The following is a 22,819-nucleotide window of genomic DNA, read 5'->3' as shown; positions in this document are numbered from 1 at the left end:
GGAGCGGGTGCAAAGTACGGCTCGCTGTGGGCGCGTGGGCCCGACTCGGGCAGCCGCATCCGGATGCCGCTCTCAAACCCCGCGCCGACCTGCACGCCCCCGCGTGCGCGCACTCAGACGCCCACCTGCCCACCCACTTCCCGCTGCCCACCCTCGCGGAGCGTGTGCTTCCGCTGAGGTCCCGCCCAGCGGGTTTTGCAAACGTCCCTAATTGCGCAACGGCCGGATGGCCGGAGAGGGCGTGCCCACGCCTGGCGGTCCGGCGACGGCTCCGACGCCCCGCTGCTGCTGAGCCCGCTTTCCTCCCCGACCTGGAGCGGCCCGGGACTGGGGGGCGGATCGTCGGGGCAGGCGGAGCCGCGCGCGCCAGCGGCCGTAGGGAGGGCAGGGCGTTTGGCGACGCTCCCCGGCGGTGACAGCGGGCGGCTGACTTTGGCGACGCTCCCCGGCGGTGACAGCGGGCGGCTCCCGCGCGCTGCGGACTTTGGCGACGCTCCCCGGCGGTGACAGGCGGGGCGGGGCGGCGGCGCGGCGGCCTCATTCCGGAGCGGGCGGGCGCGGAGCTCGGCGCGGGCGGGCGGGCGGACGAGCGGGCCGGGCCGCCGAGGATGCCGCTCGGGGCGCCGCGGTCCTGGAGCCAGTGAGCGCCGCGCCGCAGCCATGACGGTGGAGTTCGAGGAGTGCATCAAGGACTCGCCGCGCTTCAGGTGAGCCCGCGGGCGCGCCCTTTGTGGCCGCCCCCTCGGGACAGCGGGGCGGCCGGGGGAGGGGCGCGGGCTGGAGGCGTCGGCGCCCCCTTTGTGTCCGGCGCGGGAGCCGGTGACGGGAGCGGGAGGACCCGCCTCGGACAAAGCCCGCAGCGCGCGGGACGAGCCGACGGAACAAAAGATGCCCCTTTGCTGGTCACCTCGCACGGAGGGGCGCGCGTGGGGCGGGGCTGCGCCAACGGCCACCTCCCCATGGAGTGTCCACCCCCGCTTTGTGCGGGCACCGTCGTGCCGGCCACCTGCCCGGTGCCAGGACCGCCCTGGCCCTGCGGTCCCGCTCTGGCCGGGCTCTGGCCGGGGATGTCGGGGTGAGCGGGGCGTCTGTCCTGCCTTCTGTCTGGGTCCCTGTGCCCAGAGCTGCGATGGGGGACAGTCAGCTGGAGCCACGTGTGGGGCTGGGGCTGCTTGACAGAGGTGACCTCAGGGTCGGGGAAGGGGGCTGGGCCGAGCAGCCTGGGTCGGAGGGTCTGGGCTGTGGCCCGTCCTGGGTTCGTGTCTTTGGTGCTTCCTGGGAGAGAAGGCGTGCTCACCCGTGTGCAGCACACGTTCCCCGTATGTATGTGTGTGCCTTAACCACGCACTTCATGTGCTTTGGGGTGCCAGACCCTGGATGTGAATGTGTAGGTGAGCTGTACCCCTGCGCTGGCCTGCTTGGTACATGTGTGCACATTAGCAATGGGTGCGTGCACGCATGTCACCTGTGACTTCTTGGTGTGGACATGTACATGTACTGTGTGTTTTACATGCTGGTGTGAGTGTTGCCACTAAACACACATGTTAATTTGTTCATGTGTATCCCAGCACTGGGACATGCGTCTCTGCACGTGTGTCTGCGTGTGCACTGTGCCACCACACACATGCACCTGGGATGGCCCAGGAGCATCTCTACTGTGCCCCTGTGCACATGAGCGCTTGGTCCCGTGTAGTGTGCGTGCCCGGTCCCTGGGGTGTGCCAACAAGAGGGCCCGTGTGTGTGTGCAGGCCCCTGCAGCCAGCCTCTTGCACAACCGCCTCACCAGGGAGGCTGGGATGAGGGTCCGGTCGGGCCAGAGTGGCCCCAAGCCCTGGGCAGAGGGAGGGGTGTGAGCAACGCACGCACTCATGATTCTGGCCCCCCCTCTGCCCACTGTCCTCAGGACCAGCGGTGGACGGAGGTGCAGGGCCTCAGCTGGGGCTTGGTCCGGGCCCCGCCCGCAGAGCCTCCTGCTCTTCCTCCCTTTGCGTGGACGAGTCCTGGCCCACCTTCCCGTCAGGCCCGGGGCCCCAGCACCCAGTCACCTCTGGGCCTTCCCTCCCCACCAGCCTGTTCTGCCTGTGGCTCCCGCTGTGGGTGCGGTGGCTTCGCTGTGCTTCCCTGGGCGGGGAGGGGCTGCCCGTGAAAGTGCCCGCCCCAGCCTGGGGGGGCTCAGTGGATTCCCGGGACCCTGGTTTCGGGCTGGGCTGAGATTTAATGGGGGTGCGAGGCCGTCCTGAGGCCCCTCATCTGCTCAGCTGCAGCTGCAGCTGAGGATGTAACCTGGGCTTCCTGGAGGTTGGCCTGGAGGAGGCAGTCAGGGTCCGGCCGGCCAGGAGGATGTGGTCAGTGATGTGGGGCCATGTGACCCCAGCCCTGGGAGGGGGAGCTGGCCTGTGTGCTCTTGGCCTGGGGGGAGCCCCACAGCCCCCATGCACGTGGTTAGGGGGACCAGACGCTCTCAGACAGGCCCGGGCCTCCGCCCACCCCTTGTACTTGGTGCCCCCTCCCTTGGGTGGGGCGTCAGGCACTGAGTCATGGCTTTGGTGGGGGAACCACCAGCCTCTCCCTCCTCCCCGTCCTCCAAGCTGCTGAGGAAATCCTGGAGGGAGGGCAGGAGAGGCAGCCCTGGTCCTAGGGGCTGGGGAGGGGATCTGGGGAGGGGGGCTGGCCCAGGCCCCGGGTGGCAGCTCTCTGTGCAGCTGCCAGGGCACTTGGGGTGCTGGGGCTCCCGCTGCAGCATCCTCTTCTAGGTGGGTGGGCCTTCCCTGCCTCGGGAGGGACTCTGTGAGGGGACCCGAGAGGCCACAGCAGAGGTCAGGGTCCCTGGGCCACACACCTCGGGCCACACTCGGGCTGTTGGGACAGGCAGTCCTGGGTGGGCTGTGGGCACCCGCGGGGGCTGGGGCTGGGACAAGGAGTCACCCCCTCTGACCCCTCTGCTCCGGGATGTATTCCCCTGAGCCCCTCAGACAGGAGCCGTGTCCTGCCAGGAGGCAGGTGGGGACCTCACGAGGTCCCTGCCCCCTGCCCCCAGCTCCCCCTGGAGTTCATTCTGAGCTGCACCCCACCTGAGGGGCCAGGTCCTACCCCCAGCAAACCTGGGAAATCCTGGCGCACGCCCCCTCCCTGCCCGCCTCCCCTCTGCCTGACCCCACCCAAGGCCTGTCTCGGGAGGCCTGAGCCCCATTCCCTCGTCCCTCAACCCAGGAGGCCAGATGGGCCCAGCTCACCAGCTGAGGGGGCGAGGGGCACCGGGATACTGGCCTGATTTTCCTATTTCCTGTTCCCGGAGCATTTGGGGGGGGAGGGATGTCACGTGCCTGATCCATCTGCCTCTGCCTTCCGGGGATTCTCCTGTCCTTGGCTCCTCTGGTGATGTCATGTGTTAACTCTCCCCTCCCCTCGCCCCTCCCGAGAGAGCTCATTGTCAGGCTGCGGGGGGAGGGGGCGGGGGGGGGGCGAACCTGACCCACCCCTCTCCTGGCAGATGGTGCCATTCTTTCTTGTTTGGAGGTTGGGGGTGTCTGAGCGAGCCAGAGAGAGGTTCTGGCTGAGACAAGCGAGCTGCGGGGGCCACCAGGCTGGGAGCCCAGTTGGAGTCTGGGGCTGGGCAGGGGGGCCTGGTGGCCCTGGCCCCACCCTGCGTGTGCACCTGCACTGGGGTTCCGGCCCCTCTTCTGTCCTCAGGCTGTCTGACCTCTGTACCCAGGGCCACAGCAGCCCAGCCCCAGATTGGGGCGGGGGGGGGGGGTCACATGTGACAGGGCCTCTTTCTGCCTGGGGTGGTGGTGGCTCTGGGCAGCTCGAGTCCACTGGACCTGGGTCGCTGTCCCGCCTCCTCTCCCAGCTTCGCTTCCTGGCCTGTCTGAGGGCCGTGGGGCCGCGCATCAGCCGACAGGAGCAAGCAGCTCTGCGCCAGCAGCCCCCGTGGGGAGGGGCATGGGGAGGTGAAGACCCAGCCTGACCCGAGGTCAGGGCAGCTGGCTGCGGGCTGACCCCTGGCCGACCTCTTCTCATCGCAGGGCGACTATCGACGAGGTGGAGACAGATGTGGTCGAGATTGAGGCCAAACTGGACAAGGTGAGGGGCTGGGGTGTGTGGGCTCCAGTGCCGCTCCCTGCCCCCAGGCCCGGCCACTGGTGTGTGTGCACGCACGTGTGCGAGCGCAAGTGTGTTGCATGTGGGGCATGCGGCCCGTGTGCGTGCACGAGACGTGGCTGTGTCCCCTCACCACAGCTGTACCTACCATGCCCGTCCCGGTGCACACGCTACACACACATGTGTGCGCCTCCGGGTCTCCCTTCAGGTGGGAGGCCGCTGGTGCGTTCCCTCCAGAGAGTCTTCAGGGCCAGAGACAGCCGCTGGGAGGCTGTGCCTCTGAGCGACCAGGTTGGGGGCCAAGGGGGACTCGGGGGAGCAAGGAGGGGCGCACTCCTGAGCCCCCTCGGTGGCGGGTCCTGCTGACCCTTGGCCAGGCCCACATGCCCACCCGCCCTGGGTTCTCTGCTCGGCCTCCCTGTCCTGCTCCGACCTCCCGCTCCGGAGCCAAGGCCAGTGGCTCAGGATGGAGTGCGGGCAGTGGTGGTCCCCCCAGCCTTGGGCAGCTGTGTTCTGGGCACTGCCGGGCCCTGAGCTGCATTCCGCTGCCCCAGCGCTCGGCAGTGGTGAGGGCCGGCGCAGGCCGGTGGCCCGGGTGTCACGCCCCCGTCCTGTCTGCAGCTGGTCAAGCTGTGCAGCGGCATGATCGAGGCCGGCAAGGCCTACGTCACCACCAACAGGCTCTTCGTGAGTGGTGTGCGCGACCTGTCTCAGCAATGCCAGGGAGACACCGTCATCTCGGTGAGGGCCCTGACCTCCGGCCTCTCTGAGGGCAGGCACGGGCAGGCAGCCCCTGAGGGCGCCCGGGCCCCGGGAGCATGTGGGCATCTGTGCGGGCGGCAGGGGCGGCGCTGTGGCCTGTCGCCGGGAAGGTGCTGGCGCTCGGGGGCATGGCTGACCCGTCTGAGTGAGGGTCTCCCCCTGCCCCCCAGGAGTGTCTGCAGAGGTTTGGAGACAGCCTGCAGGAGATGGTCAACTACCACATGGTGAGCCTGCAGGTGGGGTGACGCGCACGAGGGCCTGTCCCAGGGCCTGTCCGAGGGGCTAAGCGGCCGGCAGGGCCAGCTCTGGGAGAGCCCACGCCTCGGCTCCTGTCTGTGGGGTGGGAGACGCTTTGGAGGGCCACCCAGGGCCCCCTCACCAGCAGGGTCTCCAGCCGTGCAGTGCAGCAAAAGCACCTCCCAGGCTGACTCCCCGGCCCCTGGTGACTCGGCCTCGCTGCTCCCGGTCAGGCCTGGATGACCTCCAGCCCGCGGGGCCACCAGCACAGCCACCCAGCACAGGCCTGAGGCACACGTGGGTGGCTGGACAGCGGCCTGGCAACCGGAGCCCCAGACTAAACAAGGGGCCCCACCCCCCCAGGGGAAGTTCAGAAATAAACCAGCCCAGAACATCATGTCCTGCCCTGTCTGTCTGTCTGTCTGCTTCCAGATAGGCCCCCACGTGGGCAGGTCTGATTCTGGGCCCCCACGTGGGCAGGTCTGATTCTGGGCCCCCACGTGGGCAGGTCTGATTCCGGGCCCCCCACGTGGCAGGTCTGATTCTGGACCCCCACGTGGTCTGGGCCCCCACGTGGGCAGGTCTGATTCTGGACCCCCTAAGTGCTCGAGAGCCCTCCAGCTCCCCACAACCACCCGCCCTGCTCCTAGGCCAGTCCTGGGAGCTCCGCTCCGACCCCATCCTTCCTACCACAGGGGTCCCAGGGTCGGAGGTGGGGGTGTCACAGGGGCTCTGAGGGTGGGGCAGAGGAGGGGCCCATCTGGGACAGCTCTGACCTCTGGTCTGGCCGAGAGCCAGGAGGGGACGTGGGCAGGTGGTCACAGCTGTCGCCTCTGGGCACCGACCCAGGCCTGGGGCCACCCCCTCTTCCCTAGACCCTGTGAGGCCGGCTCCTTGGGGACGACGGGCTGGGGCCCAGGCTGGGCTGGGCGGGACTTTCCCTGGTTCTCACCTGAGAGGGATGGGGGCCTGGCCCCTGGGGTCTTGTGGGGACAGACCACTAACACCCCCCTGTCCCGTGACCCCCCCAGATCCTGTTTGACCAGGCCCAGAGGTCCGTGCGGCAACAGCTCCATAACTTCATCAAAGAGTGAGTGGCTCGAGGCCCCCGGACCCCAAGGGGGTGCCTGGCCTCTCCCAGCCTGGGAGGGGCCCATGGTGATTTCTGTGCTGGATCTGGGGGGTCCTGGGGCCTGTCTGGGAGGGGCCTTGGCCCCAGGCCTCAGGCTCTGGGTGGGGGCTCAGCGTAGGCAAAGGCTTGGAGGGGGACAGGGCTGGAGGGTAAGGTGAGGGCCTCAGGCAAGGGGTGAGGGCATGACCGTGGGAGGAGTCAGGGTGGTGGTGGGAGGAGGTGAGGGTTGGGCGGGGGTCTGGGCTCAGCACCTGTGTGTGCAGTTGGGGTGCCTATGGGACCCCCAGGTGATGTCACATTGAAGTTGGGGGCCTGAGCCTGGAGTCTGGTTGAAGCTGGGGGTCACCCCAGGCTGGACTGACCTTAGGATTGAGGTGGTGAAGGGCAGGGTGGGCCCCCGACCTGACCCCGCCGCCCCCAGGGACGTGCGGAAGTTCAAGGAGACCAAGAAGCAGTTTGACAAAGTCCGGGAAGACTTGGAGCTGTCCCTGGTGAGGAACGCCCAGGCCCCGCGGCACCGGCCCCACGAGGTGGAGGAGGCCACCGGCGCCCTGACCCTCACCCGCAAGTGCTTCCGCCACCTGGCACTCGACTACGTGCTCCAGGTCAGTGCTGAGCACGGAGGGGTCGGGCCCTGGCGTGGGCTGGGGGGGGGGGGGTCCTGCAGACGGACGAACGGACGGAGCTGACCTCGGGAGAGGTGCTTCTGGCTCCAGAAAACTAATGTCAGGTCTTGGGAAGGGACCAGGTGGGGGGCAGCCACAGGCCCAGCGGTGGGCACGGGCTGGCTCAGGGCTGGGACGAGCCCGCGGCGGTGGCGGCTGCGGGTGGAGGCCGGGGAGACCTTGCTGAGGGTGGAGCAGGGGTGGGAGTTCCGGACTTTGCCCGTGGGAGGGTCCCACCATCCTGACATGGGAAGGGTTCCGGACCACAGGAGGATGGGGTTGGCCCAAGGGCAGGGATATGAAGATGAGCTGGGGGTCTCAGGGAACCACAAGCAGCCTGAGCGGACTTGGTGGCAAGGTGCAGGCCGTGGGCTACCTCGACCCCGACACCCTTTCCCGGTTCACCCCTCCCCCGGCAGATCAATGTCCTCCAGGCCAAGAAGAAGTTTGAGATCCTGGATTCTGTGAGTGCCTGGCGCGGGGTGGGCAGGGGCACTGCCCTGGAGCACGGGCCTGGGCAGTGGGGGTGCCCGGCAGGTGGCCTCACCTGCGCCTCCCGCCTGCAGATGCTGTCCTTCATGCACGCCCAGTACAGCTTCTTCCAGCAGGGCTACAGCCTGCTGCACCAGCTGGACCCCTACATGAAGAAGCTGGCGGCCGAGGTGAGCCTGGGGGAGGGGAGGGGAGGGGACGGGCCCAGCCAGGGTCTCAGGGAGAGGGGTCCCTTCCCTCCCTGACACCCCTTCCCACAGCTGGACCAGCTGGTGATCGACTCGGCCGTGGAGAAGCGGGAGATGGAGCACAGGCACGCGGCCATCCAGCAGCGGGTGAGGCCCCCACCGCCCTGCACTGGGGATTGGGGGTGCGAGGGGCACCCCATCCCGCTGACCTGGGAGGCCCCTGGCACATACACACGCTTCATCCCTCCCCCCCAGGCCTGCTCACTCTGCTGGGATCCCCATCCGTAGGGCCTCACCGTGATGGAGCAGGAGGGAGGGTGGCCCTGTGTCACTTAGAGGCCAGAGCAGGGTGGGCAGGGGCCAGTGAATGCCCCTCTTCCTTCAAGGCCAGGGTCGCCTCTGGGGCCTCAGGCGCTGGCTGCTACTGGCTCCTCTTTGGTCACCTGCCAGACCGCTGCCCCCACACTGCCCAGGGCGGAGTGGGCTGCAGGCAGAGCTGCCATTTCAGTCACTGAGAGCTGGGCAGGTGGGGGGCTGGCACTCACTGGCATTCTCTCTCTCCACCCACCCCCTTCTGCTTCATCCCAGACACTGCTGCAGGTGAGTGGGCTTTGCCCTGGGCGGGGGGCGGGGGGGGGGAGTAAGGGGAAGGCCAGATGGGTGGGGCCTCCGTCCTCCCTTGGGGGGGGCACTTCAGCACCAAGGACACCTCCCAGGCACCTGTGGGCGCTGCACTGTACCCGGTGGCTGGCACCAGCGAGGACTCGGGCTGAGCCGGGAGCGTCCCCCGTGGGAGTGGCAGCAGCTGTCCCTCCCTGCCCCCACTCAGCCAGGGCAGCAGGTGGCTGGGCCTCTGCTCCCGCCGCCGCACACAGGACGCACTCAGTGTCCCCCAGCCTGTGAATGGAGCTCTGTCGCTGGGAGCAGGCCCAGCTGGCAGCGTGAATGGGGACCCGGCGGCGGGCGGGGGGGCGGGGGGGCAGCTTCCTTCCTCACCGCACAGCCTGCTGTTCTATGGGGCTGGGTGGGGGCAGGGCCTGGGCTCTAGGCTCGAGCCCCGGCGGGGATGTGAGGTGACTGCCTGCCCCAGGAGGTTTGGGGCAGGGCCGTGCTCAGGTCCGGGGTGGGCATTCACGGGGGCCCGGCTCCGACCCCCAGGACTTCTCCTACGATGAGCCCAAAGCGGAGTTTGACGTGGACGCGCCTAGCGGGGTGGTGATGGAGGGCTACCTCTTCAAGAGGGCGAGCAACGCCTTCAAAACGTGGAACCGGTGAGGGGGTCCTTCTTGGGGGGCAGGACACTGGGGCCTTCGTAAGGTCAGCCTGCCTGACCCCTCCTGGCTCGTCCCCCTGCCCAGGCGCTGGTTCTCCATCCAGAACAGCCAGCTGGTCTACCAGAAGAAGCTGAAGGTGCGTGCAGGCCCCTCCCACCTGGGCCCGGAGTGACAGCCCTGGGCATCACGCCTGAGTGGTCGGGGGCAGAGAGCACGTGGGTCCCCGGCGGCCTGTGAGGCAGGCAGAGCGACACGTGGGGGGTCAGGGCGGAGCTCGAGGCCCGTGCTCTGCCCGCAGGACGTGCTCACCGTGGTGGTGGACGACCTCCGCCTGTGCTCCGTGAAGCCGTGCGAGGACATCGAGCGGAGGTTCTGCTTCGAGGTCGTGTCGCCCACCAAGTGCGTACGCCCAGCGGGCGGGCCGGGGCTGGCGGGAGGGCCTGTCTGCCGGGCCTGACGTCCTCGCCCCACAGGAGCTGCATGCTGCAGGCGGACTCCGAGAAGCTGCGGCAGGCCTGGGTCCAAGCCGTGCAAGCCAGCATCGCCTCCGCCTACCGGGAGAGCCCGGACAGCTGCTACAGCGAGGTGCGGCCCGCCAGCGCCCTCCACGTGCGCACATGGCCCCCGTGGGCTGCGTGCCAGCATGTGTGGGCAGGGCACGGGTACACGTGCATGTGTGGGCATGTGCATGTGAGTGTGCCTGCACACGTGTGTGCATGGGCTTGGCTTCAGGCTCCAAGCCTGTGCGGGTGCCTCTGGCGGGGGAGGAGGTGGGGGCCCATTGGGGCAGCCAAGGCTGGAGCTCCAAAGGGGCTGAGTGGCCCCTCACCCGTCCCTAGAGGCTGGACCGCACAGCGTCCCCCTCCACGAGCAGCATTGACTCGGCCACGGACTCCCGGGAGCGCGGCGCCAAGGGCGAGAGTGTGCTGCAGCGCATGCAGGGCGTGGCTGGCAACGGCCAGTGTGGCGACTGCGGCCAGCCGGACCCCCGCTGGGCCAGCATCAACCTGGGCGTGCTGCTCTGCATCGAGTGCTCAGGCATCCACAGGTGGGCCCGTGGGCGGCCGGGCAGGGGCGCCAGGCCGAGACGCCCCGGACTCACCCCTGCCTCCTCACTGTCTAGGAGCCTGGGTGTCCACTGCTCCAAGGTGCGGTCCCTGACGCTGGACTCATGGGAGCCTGAGCTGCTGAAGGTGTGTGTGGGGCCATCACAGGCCACCAGCTGCCTGCACGGGGTGCAGGGGCTGGTTCTGCAAGCCAGGGTGTCTGCGAGCCAGGGCTGGGGCCTGGGGGTGTCTGCGAGCTGGGGGTGTCTGCAGGCCGGGGCTGAAGCCTGGGGGTATTTGCCAGCTGGGGGTGTCTGCCGGCTGGGGGTGTCTGCAGGCCGGGGCTGAAGCCTGGGGGTATTTGCCAGCTGGGGGTGTCTGCCAGCTGATGTGCGAGCTGGGAAACAGCACGGTGAACCAGATCTACGAGGCCCAGTGTGAGGGGCCGGGCAGCAGGAAGCCCACAGCCAGCAGCCCCAGGTGAGGTGGGCGCAGCACGGAGGGGGCGGCAAGCCCCAGCCCTGAGCGCGGCCTCATGTCCACCTCGGTCCAGGCAGGACAAGGAGGCCTGGATCAAGGACAAGTACGTGGAGAAGAAGTTCCTGCGGAAGCCGCCCTCTACACCCGCCCGGGAGGCCCCTCGGCGCTGGCGGGCCCTGAAGTGCCCCGGCCACCACAGCTCGCCCCGCGCCCCCACCGCCCGCCGCAAGGTCCGGATGGAGCCTGTCCTGCCCTCCGTGGCGGCTCTGTCCTCAGGTGGGCGGGCTTCTGGCTCACCGGACGGCCGTGGGGGTGGGGGAGGGCTGCAGCAGGGCCGAGGCCAGACCCCAGGGAGGCCAGGGCTGGCGGGCAGGAGACAGGGCCCAGGGTGACCGCCTGGCCTCCCCCTGCGTAGGCGCCGTGGAGCGCAGGTTCCGCCGGGACTCCCTCTTCTGCCCCGACGAGCTGGACTCCCTCTTCTCCTATTTTGACGCAGGGGCTGCTGCGGCTGGTCCACGCAGTAAGTGCTGCGAGCACCCCGGCCCCGCTGCCCACCCTCTCCCGGCCGGGCCGCAGGCACACCAGGCAGGGCTCCCCGGGATGGTGTACCACGTGGCCATTTGCTGGGGGATTGTCAGGAGGGACAGGGCTGGAGGTGGTGTCGTGGGAGGCTGGTCTGGAGTGGGGAGAACGGGGTCACGCGGGCCTAAGGCTGGGATAGTACCTTGAGGGGATGGGGGCAACTAGGGCATCGACTTGGAGACCAAGGTCATGACCCCTGAGTGGTGTGTGTGTGTGTGTGTGTGTGTGTGCGCGCACAGGAGTAGGTGTGTGTCAGGGTGAGCACACAGGTGTATTTTGTGGGTGTGCATGTGCACCTGTGTGCTGGGGGCCTGGAAAACTCGGGACGCACATCTTTCTCACCCCTCTTGGGGTTGGGGGGCAACTGCCATACCTCGAGTTCTCCCCCGAGGGCTGCCTGCTAACGGGCGGGCGGGCGGTCAGCACCTCCTGGCACGTGTGGGCAGGAGGCAGGGCCCTCGGCCAAGAATTGGCAGGCTGACTGCGGGCAGCAGGGGGCGCTGCCTCACCGTCCCTGAGCCTGGGCTCTTGGGGGCTGCCCTTGGCTGATCTGGGCCTAGACCGTTGGTGCTGCCTGGGGCCGCCTCCAGGGCTTGGCCAAGACCCCACCCCTGGGCGGTGACCTCCTCGCATGCACCGGCCACCAAGGGCTGAGCACCCACAGCCTCACACGCCCACCCATCCTGCCGGCTGACCTGCCTGTGGGTGGGTGCACGTGGGCCTGCCGTGGCTTGTTTTGTCCCCTTTTCTCCCATCCTACCAGGACTCCCGCTGCCCCCGGGGCATCCCCTGGAGGATGGTTGGGGTCTGGGGAGGCGTCAGGGATACTCAGGACCCCTCTGCCCATGGACCCCGCAGGTCTGAGCAGCGACAGTGGCTTAGGGGGGAGCTCTGATGGCAGCTCGGACGTCCTGGCCTTCGGCGCGGGCTCCGTGGTGGACAGTGTCGCTGAGGAGGGTGGGTGCCCTGCCGCCCCAGCCCTCCCCCTTCCTCTCCCCCACGCGAGGCCTGGTCACCGCCCTGACCGCACCCCTCTCCGTGCAGAGGTTGCGGAGTCGGAGGACTCCAGCGGCGAGGCGGATGGAGAGGCGGAGGCCTGGGGGCTGGCGGACGTGCGCGAGCTGCACCCCGGGCTCCTGGCGCACCGCGCAGCTCGCACTCGCGATCTTCCCGCGCTGGCCGCGGCGCTGGCCCACGGGGCTGAGGTCAACTGGGCCGACACGGAGGACGAGGGCAAGACGCCACTGGTGCAGGCCGTGCTGGGGGTGAGCGGGGCTGGGCTGGCGCCAACCCGTTGGCCTCTTCAAGCTTCTCCTTGGGTGGCTTGTACCCAGGCCCCTGTTGGAGACCGGGCTCGGTCCTCGGCCTGGTCCCCGGTCCGGCAGGGGTGCCCGGGACCCTCCTAGCAACCATCCCCTGGGCTCAGCATGGCCTTCCCCGCTCCCTAGGGCTCCTTGATCATCTGCGAATTCCTCCTGCAAAACGGTGCGGACGTGAACCAAAGAGACAGCCGGGGCCGGGCACCCCTGCACCACGCCACGCTCCTGGGCCGCACCGGGTGAGTCGCAGGTGCACGTCCTGCTCACCTTGGGCGGGGGGAGGGGGGGAGGGGTGTGTGTGGCCTGGGCGCACCCCAGCTCATCTCCGCCCCGCAGCCAGGTCTGCCTGTTCTTGAAGCGGGGCGCCGACCAGCACGCCCTGGACCACGAGCAGCAGGACCCTCTGAGCATCGCCATCCAGGAGGCCAACGCGGACATCGTCACGCTGTGAGTGCGGGCGGGGCTTGGTGTCTTAGAGGGGCGGGGCGCCGTGGGGCGGGGCTTGGTGCCTCCGAGGAGGCGGGGCTTCGTGGGCGGGGTTTGTTGTATTAGGGGGCGGGGCTTGGTGCCTTAGAGGGGCGGGGCGTCGTGGGGCGGGGCTTGGTGCCTTAGAGGGGATGGGGCGTCGCGGGGCGGGGTTTGTTGTCTTAGGGGGCGGGGCTTGGTGCCTTAGAGGGGGCGGGGTGCCGTGGGGTGGGGTTTGTTGTCTTAGGGGGCGGGGCTTGGTGCCTTAGAGGGGATGGGGCGTCGCGGGGCGGGGTTTGTTGTCTTAGGGGGCGGGGCTTGGTGCCTTAGAGGGGCGGGGCGTCGCGGGGCGGGGTTTGTTGTCTTAGAGGGGGCGGGGCTTGGTGCCTTGGGATGGGGCGCCGTGGGGCGGGGCTTGGTGCCTCAGAGGGGGCGGGGCGCCGTGGGCGGGGTTTGTTGTATTAGGGGGCGGGGCTTGGTGCCTTGGAGGGGATGGGGCGCTGTGGGGGGAGAGGAGCGGGGCGCCTTGGGGCTTGGGTCGCGCCCTCACTCTGCGCTTCCCTCAGGCTACGTCTGGCGCGCATGGCCGAGGAGATGCGGGAGGCGGAGGCGCCCCCAGGCCAGCCCGGCCCCCTCGCGGTCAGCAGCCCCACGGAGCTCCAGTACCGCAGGTGCATCCAGGAGTTCATCAGCCTCCACCTGGAGGAGAGCTAGGGCGGGCGGGCCTGGGAGCGGGGAGACCGGCCACCTGGCCCTTTCCGGAGCGTCCGGTGCCCCAGCAGCCTGCTCTGCCCTCCGTGGAGCTGCCGGGACGGGCAGGGGGAGGGACCCCAGCCCCGAGTCTCCTGAAGCCCCACTTTCCCCAGAGGTGCTGACCCTATGTCCTCAGGTGACTCCTCCCTCGGGGCTTGGGCTGCTCAAGTCACAAACCGCTCTCAAGGCTCTGGGTCCCCTCGAACCACCTGTCCCCAGGGCCCGTGTACTTCTGTGTCCCTCTGACCCGGGGCCCATGTCACCTTGTGTCCTTCTGTCAGGGGCCTGTGTCACGTGTGTCCCTCTGTCCAGAGGCCTGTGCCACCGTGTGCCCCCCCTTTATTGCCCCAGACACTGACCTGCTAGTTGGGTCCGTCCTGTCCCCCCAGAGCCCCTGCACCAGGCCCTCCCCGAGGCTGGTGGCTGGCCATCAGCCCCTTGCCAGGGCAGAGGGGCAGCCCATCCAGGGAATCAACCCGTGTACCTCACGTAGTGACCCCAGCGTCCAAGCTGGGCTTCTCGGGTGCTGGGGGGGATGTGGCATGGGGTCTCAGCCCTGGCTGGACGCAGGCGTCCCAAGGCCACGTGGCTGGCCACGTGGGCCTCGTGCCGGGCAGCCCTAGACCGTCCCTGCCTCCTCCAAAGTGCTGGGCCCAGGGCAGGTGCATAAAGGACTTTGGACTTTGCACCCCTGCATCTGACGTTTCCTCGTGGACTGAGTGGGTTTTCTACAGCCACTGTGTTCTCACTTGTCTCGCCTCGTTTCTCTGGACTCTGGAGGACCGCCTTGACCCCAGCTCTGTCTGCTGCCGGGGGGAGGCCCCTGCAGCTCTGCCCCCCACTTGCCAGCTTACCGCCCGGGCAAGGCCCTCGGATGGGTCCCAGGTCCCTCCGCTCACTCCCCAGGGCCCACACTGCCTTCTGCGTTCCCTGTTCCTGGAGCCCTGGGGCAGTGCTGGGCCTCTCCCCAACGTGGGTCCTTGATCAGGCCAAGGCCAGTCCGTTGGTCACTATGCAAAGGCTGCCCAGGAGGCTCCATGGGTGGCAAGGTGGGCACTGACCGGGCCCCCCCAAGACCCTCACCTGCAGGCTGTGACCCCTAAAGAGCAGAATTAACTCCTTCCTCTCTTCCTGCTTGAGCTCTGCCCCACCCACTGCCTGTCAGTGCCTCTCAGGCTGCTGGGACCGCCCACTCCAGATCACTCAGTAATAAACTGCCGCTTGCACCGCTGCCGCTGCCGCCGTCCATGGCTCACCTGCCTCATTCCGCTGTCTCAGCTGGGGAGGGGGTCTCTGGGTGCCCGGCCTTCACGGAGGGGTGCTGAGTAGGGTGGGACCAGAGCCCCCCAAGGATGCAATAAGGCAGAACCCAGGGCTTGATGGAGGGAGGCCTTCTCTGGTGAAAACTGACTCCTGACACCCCAGCTCCCACTCCCGGGCCCCTCTGCTCTGCTCTGACCTGTTGTGGCTCCTGGTAGGAGTCAGGGTGGATGCCAACTGGCAAGGATGGTCTGGGCCTGGTCTTGTCCCCTGGGCAGGCCCTAGCCCTGGACGGTGGCCCCGTTCTCAGTCTTCCTGTCCCCGCCCAGCCCACAAAGTGTCTGTGGCTCCAGACGTGTGGAGGTGCAGTCCGAGGTGTCAGCTCACCACGGAAGGTGACAGGGAGGCCCTCACGTGTTGGAGCACCAGGTGGAATTCCCAGTTTTATTACAAAGCAGCCCAACCTCACCAAGGGCCTCGGCCTGGCCCTGCCCCCCTCCCACCTACCCCGAGCTGAGGTGTGAGCAGACATGTTGACACAGGCAAACATATAATGCAAACACAGACACGTTCCTATGTGGAGGCACCCCCCGCATGTACATTTAGATGAAGGCACACACATGCGTGCATGCACACATGCATGTATGGGTGTGCACACACACGCATGCACAGGAGCTCAGTCCTGCCTGGAGCATGGGGATCAGAGTGGTGGACACTCCTCCCTGCCCTGGGCTCCTTGAGAACCACGAGGCCTCCAAGGGGCAGGTGGCTGCACCAGTGAGAGGCCCTGATGCACTGGGCGCCCTCCTACCTGCCTGCCAGCCAGCCCTGGGCCCGGGGCCTTGCGTGGCCGCCAGGGGGCCCTGTGGTGCTGGGCAGGCCCCCCTGGGAAGCCAGGAGAGCCCACCGAGCCACAGCCCCCAGCATCAGACTAGGCTCCGGCCCGTTCAGGGGTTAGGAGTCTTGGGGGACCCACACTTGACCTAACTCTTCGGCTGAGACTCCTGCCAGCGCCCCAGGAGGCATCGCGGGCTGGGCCCCTGGGCGTTTGGCCTCATGCCCGCAGTCCCTGGGCACCTGGCTGGTCTGGCTTGGAGTGGGCCGCCCGCGGCTGGGACCCCTGCACGCGCCGGAGCCGGTGGCAGCCCAGCAGCAGGGCCAGGGCAACGGCGTCGATGAGCAGCTCCAGCAGCTCCAGGACGGAGAGGACGGAGGAGCCGAACCACAGGCTCCAGAGGCTGCCCATGGCCGACAGCAGCTGCGGCACCTGTGGCATCGTGGACCGTGAGCTGCACAGGTGCCCCCGCCCCCGCTCCTGTGTGGGGCCATGGGCTCGGAGCCCCACACAGGCCGGCTGCTGCCCCGCCCCCAGCCCTCGGACCGCCGCTCACCGAGTAGACGGGCGTCTCGTCCGCCGTGCGGTAGTTGAGTTCCTGGTAGAAGATGTTCACCTTGGCCACGTTGCTCCTGTGGGGGCAGAGATGGAGGGGCTGGGCCCTGGGCCTCGGGGGCACGGAAGGGTGAGGTCGGCAGGAGGAGGGGCCAGGACATGACCTCCGGAGGAGGCGGAGTGCACCCACCTGGGTCTCGGGCTCCAGCCAGGGCTCCGGCTCCGGCCAGGGCTCGGGGGGCTACGCTTGCCCAGCACGGCCAGGATCCAGCCCTGCACACAGAGGGCTCCCTGTGGCCGCTGCGCCTCCAGCCTCCGAGGCACAGCAGGCCGGTGGGAGGGCAGGGACCGCAGGGGCTGTGGGATCCGTGAGGCCCGCCTGCTTGTCCAGCCCTCACCCCACCCACCCTCCGGGGGCTCACCCCTGACTTGGAGGAAGGCCACCTGGAGCTTCCGGCTGACAGCTTGTAGGAAGACTCTCTAGGAGAGACAGACCCGTCATGTCATACCCGCTCGGTGGTGCCCAGGGCCGTGACCCCTGACCCCAGCACTCCCCACTCACCTGCAGGGCCTGGGGCATCGAGAGGCGCAGGGAAGCCGGTGGGTCTCCAGTTTTCTGTAGAGGCGGTAGAAGCAGTGGCCTGGGGGGGCGGGGTCACAGGGGAACCCGTTAGAGGAGACCCAGGGGTGGCGCAGAGGTGTGCAGCCCCGCGCAGGTGAGCGGGGCGGGGCAGTGGGGCTGTGGGCGGGGCGGGCTCACCCCAGGCCGGGTGCCGCGCGGAGCTGCAGTACTCGGCCCCCGCCGGCAGGGGGTAGAAGTAGTAGCCGCAGGAGCAGGTGTTCACCATCAGTTGCTGGAAGCAGGAGACCAGGCAGGCCTGGGGGGACAGCAAGGCCCTGGGGCTGGAGTCCCCAGGAGGAGGGGGGGAGCAGCCATCCCTCCCCTAGGGCCTGCCTACCTGCCGGCCGGTTCACCTCCCTCTTACCTGCGCCTCCTTCCCTGAGCCCTTTCCCCCCCACACCCCGAGCCCAGGCGCACCTGCATGGTGTAGGTGGCGTTGTACAGCAGCGGGACGTCCACGCCCTCCCCGCTGTCCGTGCAGTGGCTGTAGGGGCTCCCGAGCCGGTGCACCTCGTCCTGCGGGGAGGGGGTTCAGTTCTACCCAGCCGCCCTCGCCCTCAGACCAGTGACCTGGAGGCTGGGGCCCTCCTCCGCCCGCCCCCCGGCGCCGCACCTCTCTGATGCCGATGGTGGTCTCCGTCCCGGGCCGGATGCTGAAGCCCCGGTGCTCCAGGAACGGCGTGTGGTCCCGCTTGTGGACCATGACCTTGATGCCGGCCTCGGTGGACAGCAGCGGGAGGGCGTCCTGCTGCTCAGCCCTGAGGACCAGGCTGATCCCTGCGGGAGGGAGGCGGGGGGTGAGGCCAGGCCGGGGAGCACCCTGTCCCCCCGCGGCCCCGGCTGGCACGCACCGTGGGTGATGCCCGGGTGCTGGGCAGTCCACATGCCATTGAAGGTGTAGCAGCTGCCGTAGGTGGGGTGGTGGAACGTCCGGAAGTGCCTGGAACGGGGGCCACACTCAGATGGCACACGCCTTCCCCCGCCACCCGTCGCATGTGGCCCGAGGGGCCAGGCCTGCCTTATCTCCCTCGAGAGCTGTTTGCCGCTGGCGGGGCCCCCGGGTGGCACCCATGCCCGCTGGGTGGGGCCGGGAGGACGGCCACCGCCCCGCCCACTCACCGGGCCTGGCAGTCCTGGCCGTTGTAGCGGCACGAGAAGACGAAGTGGCCGCCGTGGCTCTGGTGGCCGTCCTCGGGGTGTGGGGGCAGCAGAGCCAGGATGTTCACGTAGTGGAAGCGGTACCAGGCGCGCACGGCCGTCACGCCCGACGAGTAGGCCCGGTAGAAGCAGTCGCCGCCGGTGCTGTTACACTGGGGTGGGGGGTTGGCTCAGCACAGACTCTCCCCGGCCCTGCGACCCCCACCACTGTGCCCGCAAGGGACGCTCACCAGCCTGAAGCCCACTCTGTTCTGGCTGCCCGGGCCGCCCAGCCGCTCCAGGCGGACTCTGCGGTCCAGCTGGAAGGCGGGCTCGGGGCCCCGGGCCTCCGCAGAGGGTATGCCCCCGCTCTTGCTGAGGTTGAACTGATAGAGGGCGTAGATGTTCTCCTGGGCAAACTCGTCCAGGGCCTGCAGGTGTCTGCGCACCAGGCTGGGCCTGAGAGAGGGGCGAGCCGGGTCAGTCACCCCCAGGCCCCCCACATCCGTCCCAGGGCGTCGCTGGGGCCAGCCTCTTGGCCTGGAGTCAGCAGACAGCAGCCCCTTCCCGAGTCGGGATGCCCAGAAGGAGGCTCTGAAATGGGAGCTGGGCTGCAACGGGGAGTCAGGCCCCAGCCGGGCCTGGCCCCTGGGTACCTCACAGCCCCTCCTGTTTCTGCTCCTGCCGCCTCCCCCCTGCAGTGCCGCCCTGCACCCTTCTCCTGGGGCTCCCACGACTGGAGACCCCTCCCAGCTCCCCTCTTGCTCCCTGGCTGCCCGCACCAGGTGCCTGTTTCTCCCTTCTCCTTAAGACCCACCCTCAGCAGGTCTCAGAGGTCCTGGCTGCACACAGGGTAGAGGAGGTGGAGTCATCAGTAACCCAGGCACTTGCCCGGCCAGTGTGGCTCAGTGGTTGAGCGTCAACCCAGGAACCAAGAGGTCCCAGGTTCAATTCCCTGTCAGGGCACGTGCCCCGGTTGTGGGCTGAATCCCCAGTGTGGAGCGTGCAGGAGGCAGCCGATAGATGACGCTCTCTCATCATTGATGTTTCTTTCCCTCTCTCTCTCCCTCTCTCCCTCTCTGAAATCAACAAAAATACATTAAGCTCTAGCCAGTGTGGCTCAGTGGATAGAGCGTTGGACTGCAGACCAAAGGGTCCCGGGTCCGATTCCGGTCAAGAGCACGTGCCTAAGTTGCAGGCCCCTCCCCAGCCCAGGCCCCAGTCAGGGCATGTGCAGGAGGCAAGCAATCGATGTGTTTCTCACATATCGGTATTTCTCTCTGTCTCTCCCTCTCTCTTCCACTTCCTCTAAAAATAAATGGAAAAATGTCCTTGGGTGAGGATTAACAAATAATAAAAAAATTAAATAATAGTAACCGAGGCACACCTAGGGCAATGCAGGAACCCTCGTCCCGGTCCCCGGCCCCCCGGCCCCCAGCGCGCCCCCCGGGCCCTCACCGGTGGGGGTTCATGTCGCACAGAGTGACGGCCGGGAAGAGCTTCCCCTCCGAGTGCACGGACACGGTCATGATGACGGGGTAGCGCCAGTACTGCTCGAAGAGAAGCCCGAACTGCCAGTAGAGCGCGCCCAGGGCGCCCAGGAACAGCAGCCCCCAGGACGCCGTCTTGAGGCGGTTGTGGCTGGAGCAGATGAGGCGGATGGCGCCGTGCACCGTGGCGTTGGCGCAGAAGAAGGTGAACAGCTCCCTGAAGGAGCCGGGCAGCTCCACCAGCGGCTCCCTGGGGCCCTCCTCCATGGGGGGCGGGGGCGGGGCCTGGGGGCTCTTGCAGGTCCTGGGCCCCTCACCAGCTGCCTGGGCCACTGCGCCAGCCTGCGTCCGAGAAGCGGGCCTCAGCGGGGCCTGACCCAGTCGGACCCCACCCAGGCCTCTCCACCTCGGCCAGGGGCTCTGCCTGCCTTCCCCCAGGTGGGGCAGGGCCTGTGGGCAGGAGGAGGCCAGGTGACCTGCTCAGAGCAGAGACTGTGTCCTGTCCGTGGGCCAGGAGCCCAATATTGGGGGCACCTCGGCCAGGTGGACTTCCATTCTCTGTCCCTGGGAGCTCCCAGCACAGGTGTGTTCCCTCGGCCCCCAGGGGCAGGGCCCGACCTGCTGAAGCTCGGAAGAGGCCCCACCTGAGGCTTGTCCACCTGAGGCTGGGACTGACCTGCAGCCATGCCCACAAGGCCCGGCACGGCCCCACCCCACCTCCCCAGGCGTGTCTTATCAGGGCAGAGCCGAGCTGGGCGGTGGGGGCAGAGAGAGCAGGGCATGGGGCTCTGCCTGCCTTCCCCCAGGTGGGGCAGGGCCTGTGGGCAGGAGGAGGCCAGGTGACCTGCTCAGAGGAGAGACTGTGTCCTGTCCGTGGGCCAGGAGCCCAATATTGGGGGCACCTGGGAAGGCTTGACTCTGGGCCTCGATGGCCTCCCCCAACTCCCCACATCTGCATTTGACTAGGATGACGGAGCCAGGCTGCTCGGCCATGTCTGGGCCAAGGGTCAGGCCTGAGTGCCACTCAGGGTTGTGGGCCGAGGGCGGGGCATGGTCCACCCAGCTAGGCCTTCGGCTTCAGGAAAAGTAGGCAGAGGCCAGCCAGTGGTCGGGACCTGAGGCCCCAGGAAGTAGAGCCGTGGCCTGCCTGGCCCCCGGTCCTGCCCCGGAGGTTCGTGTCCCAAGACCCACTCACCCCAACGCACAGACGCAGGGCCTGAGCGGGCCCGACCTGCTGCCCTGGACGCACTGAGTCATGCGCGGGCCTCCAGCGGACTTTCCGCACTGTCCCCATCGGGGTCTGAATCATTAGGCCTCTGGTGACTGGGTGCAGGCGTCTGGGCGCTGGGCCCTCCAACTAACAGCTGGGGGCGCCTGGGGAGGGGGCTGAGCCCAGGGAAGCGGCTGCTGGGGCTCAGCCAGCACACGGCTGCCAGGTATGCAGAGCAGGCTGCTCCCATGTGCTCTGAGAACATGCGTGTCCCAGCAAGCCAGCCAGCTTCGTGGGAGCTCGGGTACCCAGTGGGGTGGGTGGGCCGCCCCTCCTGTGGCCTTCGGTGTGTGGGCCCCTACTTGCCTTGCCACCAGGAGCACGTGCCACCCCGGGGTACTGCTGGTGGGCACCCCATGGCACAGAGCTCTGCCCACCTCGTCCCCCTCCCCAAGGTCATGCTGAGCCCTCAGCCGCGGGTTGCAGGTGAGCAGGGGACTCGGCAGGTGCTTCTGACTCCAGTGCCCATGTTGTCGCCCTCCTCCAGACCTGCAGCCCGGCCCGCTCCCACCCCCGCGGCGGCTCCCAGGGCAGAGGGGAGCTCTGGGGATTGGCCTTGAGGGCCGTTCAGAGCCTCCAGGGTGTCCTGAGACGGGGCCCCAGACACCCTGGGCGAACGTGGGCACGAATTCCGAGACACCTCAGATACAGCAGGAGCAGGGGCTCCCCAGTCATACACGTACACGAATGTGTACAAACACGCTCCGCACACACACCAAGCCCACCGTCGGTGGGGGCTCCGTGGCTCTCCTGCCCTCGCCCTGTGTGTGTGTGTGTGTGCATGCATGTGGGTTCAGGGTCACACGTGGGACACCCCCCCCCCCACTTCAGGCTGGGGAGACCCCAGGACACGCTGCCCGGTGGCCCCACATCAGGTACCTGTGCAGGTGCCTCCATTCTCCCGGGGCAGGTGGCCAGACCGTGGCAGCTCCCGCCGGTGACAGAGGGATGTGGCCCAACACTGGCTGGGCTGCCTCCTATTTATAACAGGCTGCACGGGGCGAGGTGCCGGGGAGGGGCCAGCTGCCGGGGGCAGCCCTGCCTGCTCCGGACACGGAAGGGGCAGCCTTTGGGGACAGGGATGGGGTCCCTCCCCTGGGTGAGTGCCTGGGACCCTGACCCCAGCTGGGAACGAGGAGGTTCAGGCTTCTGGAGGGAGAGAGAGGCCTGCCTTGGAGTGGGACCCCCTTGGATGCCAGCTCTGCACCCCCCTGAGCAGAGCTCTTGGCCCTTAAGGTCAGATCTCCCTGAGGCGAGACACCTGCGGACCCCGTGTGTCCCGGCCCTCAGCCCCCTGCTTCCCCCTCCTGCCAGGCCTGCCCAGCTCACTCTGCCAGCTCTGAGCACAGCTGTTTGTGGCCAAGGGATGCTGGGCAGGGGCCTCTGTCCCAGAATCCAGGCGTCCCCCAGGGCCAGCCACCCAGCCACTGGGACGGGCACTCATTACGGGACCACCCGGGGCCTGGGTGTGGAGATGGCCCTTGGAGTCCCAAGGCACCCGGCTCAGCCTCCCCGTCGGACACTGAGGCCACCACTGACCACACCACCCACTACGATGCCACACCGGACGCTAAGGCCATACCCTATACCCTGAGACTACACACCATGTGCGCTGCCATGCCCTGTTACCCACGAAGGGGACATGCCACATCATGGCCACACAAATGCTAAGACCACACACCACATGCTAACAACACACACCACATTCATGGCCCAAATGACATCATCTCTGAGGCTGGAATCCTCGGCCCAAGTGTGGACGTGTGAGGCCAGATGGGGCGCTGCAGGTAGGACGACCCAATGCCCCACCCCCAGGGGGACCCACCATCTGTGCTCCCACTGGGGGACCCAACACGACCCCAGAGGCCTCACCGTCCCCGATGACCAGAACTGCAGCCCGGGCCCCGGTTTGAGGGGTCAGCTCAGGCCCTACTGCTCCCTCCTCCCCAGGGCAGGCCCTGGGTCCCTGGCACCCTACCCCAAATCAGTGCTGAGGCCTGACAGGCCGTGCCGGGGGCCTTGGCTCTGGGGAGGGGGGAGATCACCGGCCTCGTGGCTTGGAAGGAGGTGGATGCTCCCGGTGACGGCTGGGAGAGGGAAGTCGTGCTGGGGGCAGGGCTGGCCCTGGACTCACGGGGTGTGGGTGCGAATCAT

At 68.2% G+C, this 22,819-nt stretch overlaps 2 protein-coding genes across 2 annotated transcripts; one reads left to right on the top strand and one right to left on the bottom strand.

Moving 5' to 3' along the window:
• The first annotated feature begins 54 nt into the window (after positions 1-54).
• On the top strand, positions 55-14,727 carry ACAP3 (ArfGAP with coiled-coil, ankyrin repeat and PH domains 3). Its single transcript, XM_054721502.1, has 23 exons — positions 55-707; positions 4,026-4,083; positions 4,723-4,842; positions 5,034-5,087; positions 6,132-6,190; positions 6,654-6,837; positions 7,317-7,361; positions 7,464-7,559; positions 7,650-7,724; positions 8,736-8,848; positions 8,936-8,987; positions 9,150-9,250; positions 9,325-9,436; positions 9,691-9,899; positions 9,975-10,044; positions 10,283-10,377; positions 10,451-10,653; positions 10,793-10,897; positions 11,818-11,916; positions 12,004-12,224; positions 12,408-12,517; positions 12,615-12,725; positions 13,310-14,727. The coding sequence occupies exons 1-23, from the start codon at positions 661-663 to the stop codon at positions 13,455-13,457; spliced, it is 2,487 nt and encodes an 828-aa protein (XP_054577477.1). The 5' UTR covers positions 55-660; the 3' UTR covers positions 13,458-14,727.
• A 1,083-nt stretch (positions 14,728-15,810) lies between these two features.
• On the bottom strand, positions 15,811-21,595 carry SCNN1D (sodium channel epithelial 1 subunit delta). The gene is made up of 13 exons (XM_028160868.2): positions 21,545-21,595; positions 19,364-19,737; positions 18,157-18,364; positions 17,888-18,078; positions 17,620-17,708; positions 17,382-17,545; positions 17,186-17,284; positions 16,907-17,024; positions 16,709-16,787; positions 16,569-16,626; positions 16,337-16,419; positions 16,148-16,223; positions 15,811-16,023 (listed from the first exon to the last, which is right to left on the bottom strand). Exons 1-13 carry the CDS (start codon positions 21,560-21,562, stop codon positions 15,811-15,813), a joined length of 1,770 nt encoding a protein of 589 aa, XP_028016669.2. The 5' UTR covers positions 21,563-21,595.
• Between the last annotated feature and the right edge of the window lie 1,224 nt (positions 21,596-22,819).

Source organism: Eptesicus fuscus, chromosome 9 (genome assembly GCF_027574615.1).
Source record: "Eptesicus fuscus isolate TK198812 chromosome 9, DD_ASM_mEF_20220401, whole genome shotgun sequence".
Taxonomy (NCBI): Eukaryota; Metazoa; Chordata; class Mammalia; order Chiroptera; family Vespertilionidae; genus Eptesicus; species Eptesicus fuscus.
The sequence above is the reverse complement of the archived record's forward strand: the minus strand, read 5'-3'. Positions and strand labels throughout refer to the sequence as shown.

Excerpts from the sequence above, each read along its gene's own strand:
- SCNN1D (XM_028160868.2), bottom strand. Across the intron at positions 18,079-18,156 it reads ACAGAGTGGGCTTCAGGCTG|TGTAACAGCACCGGCGGCGA; the intron begins GTGAGCGTCCCT and ends CCCCCACCCCAG. Across the intron at positions 16,788-16,906 it reads CGCGCGGCACCCGGCCTGGG|GCCACTGCTTCTACCGCCTC; the intron begins GTGAGCCCGCCC and ends CCGCCCCCCCAG.
- ACAP3 (XM_054721502.1), top strand. The coding sequence starts at position 661 with ATGACGGTGGAGTTCGAGGAGTGCATCAAGGACTCGCCGCGCTTCAG. Across the intron at positions 8,849-8,935 it reads GCCTTCAAAACGTGGAACCG|GCGCTGGTTCTCCATCCAGA; the intron begins GTGAGGGGGTCC and ends CCCCCTGCCCAG. Across the intron at positions 9,251-9,324 it reads GAGGTCGTGTCGCCCACCAA|GAGCTGCATGCTGCAGGCGG; the intron begins GTGCGTACGCCC and ends CTCGCCCCACAG.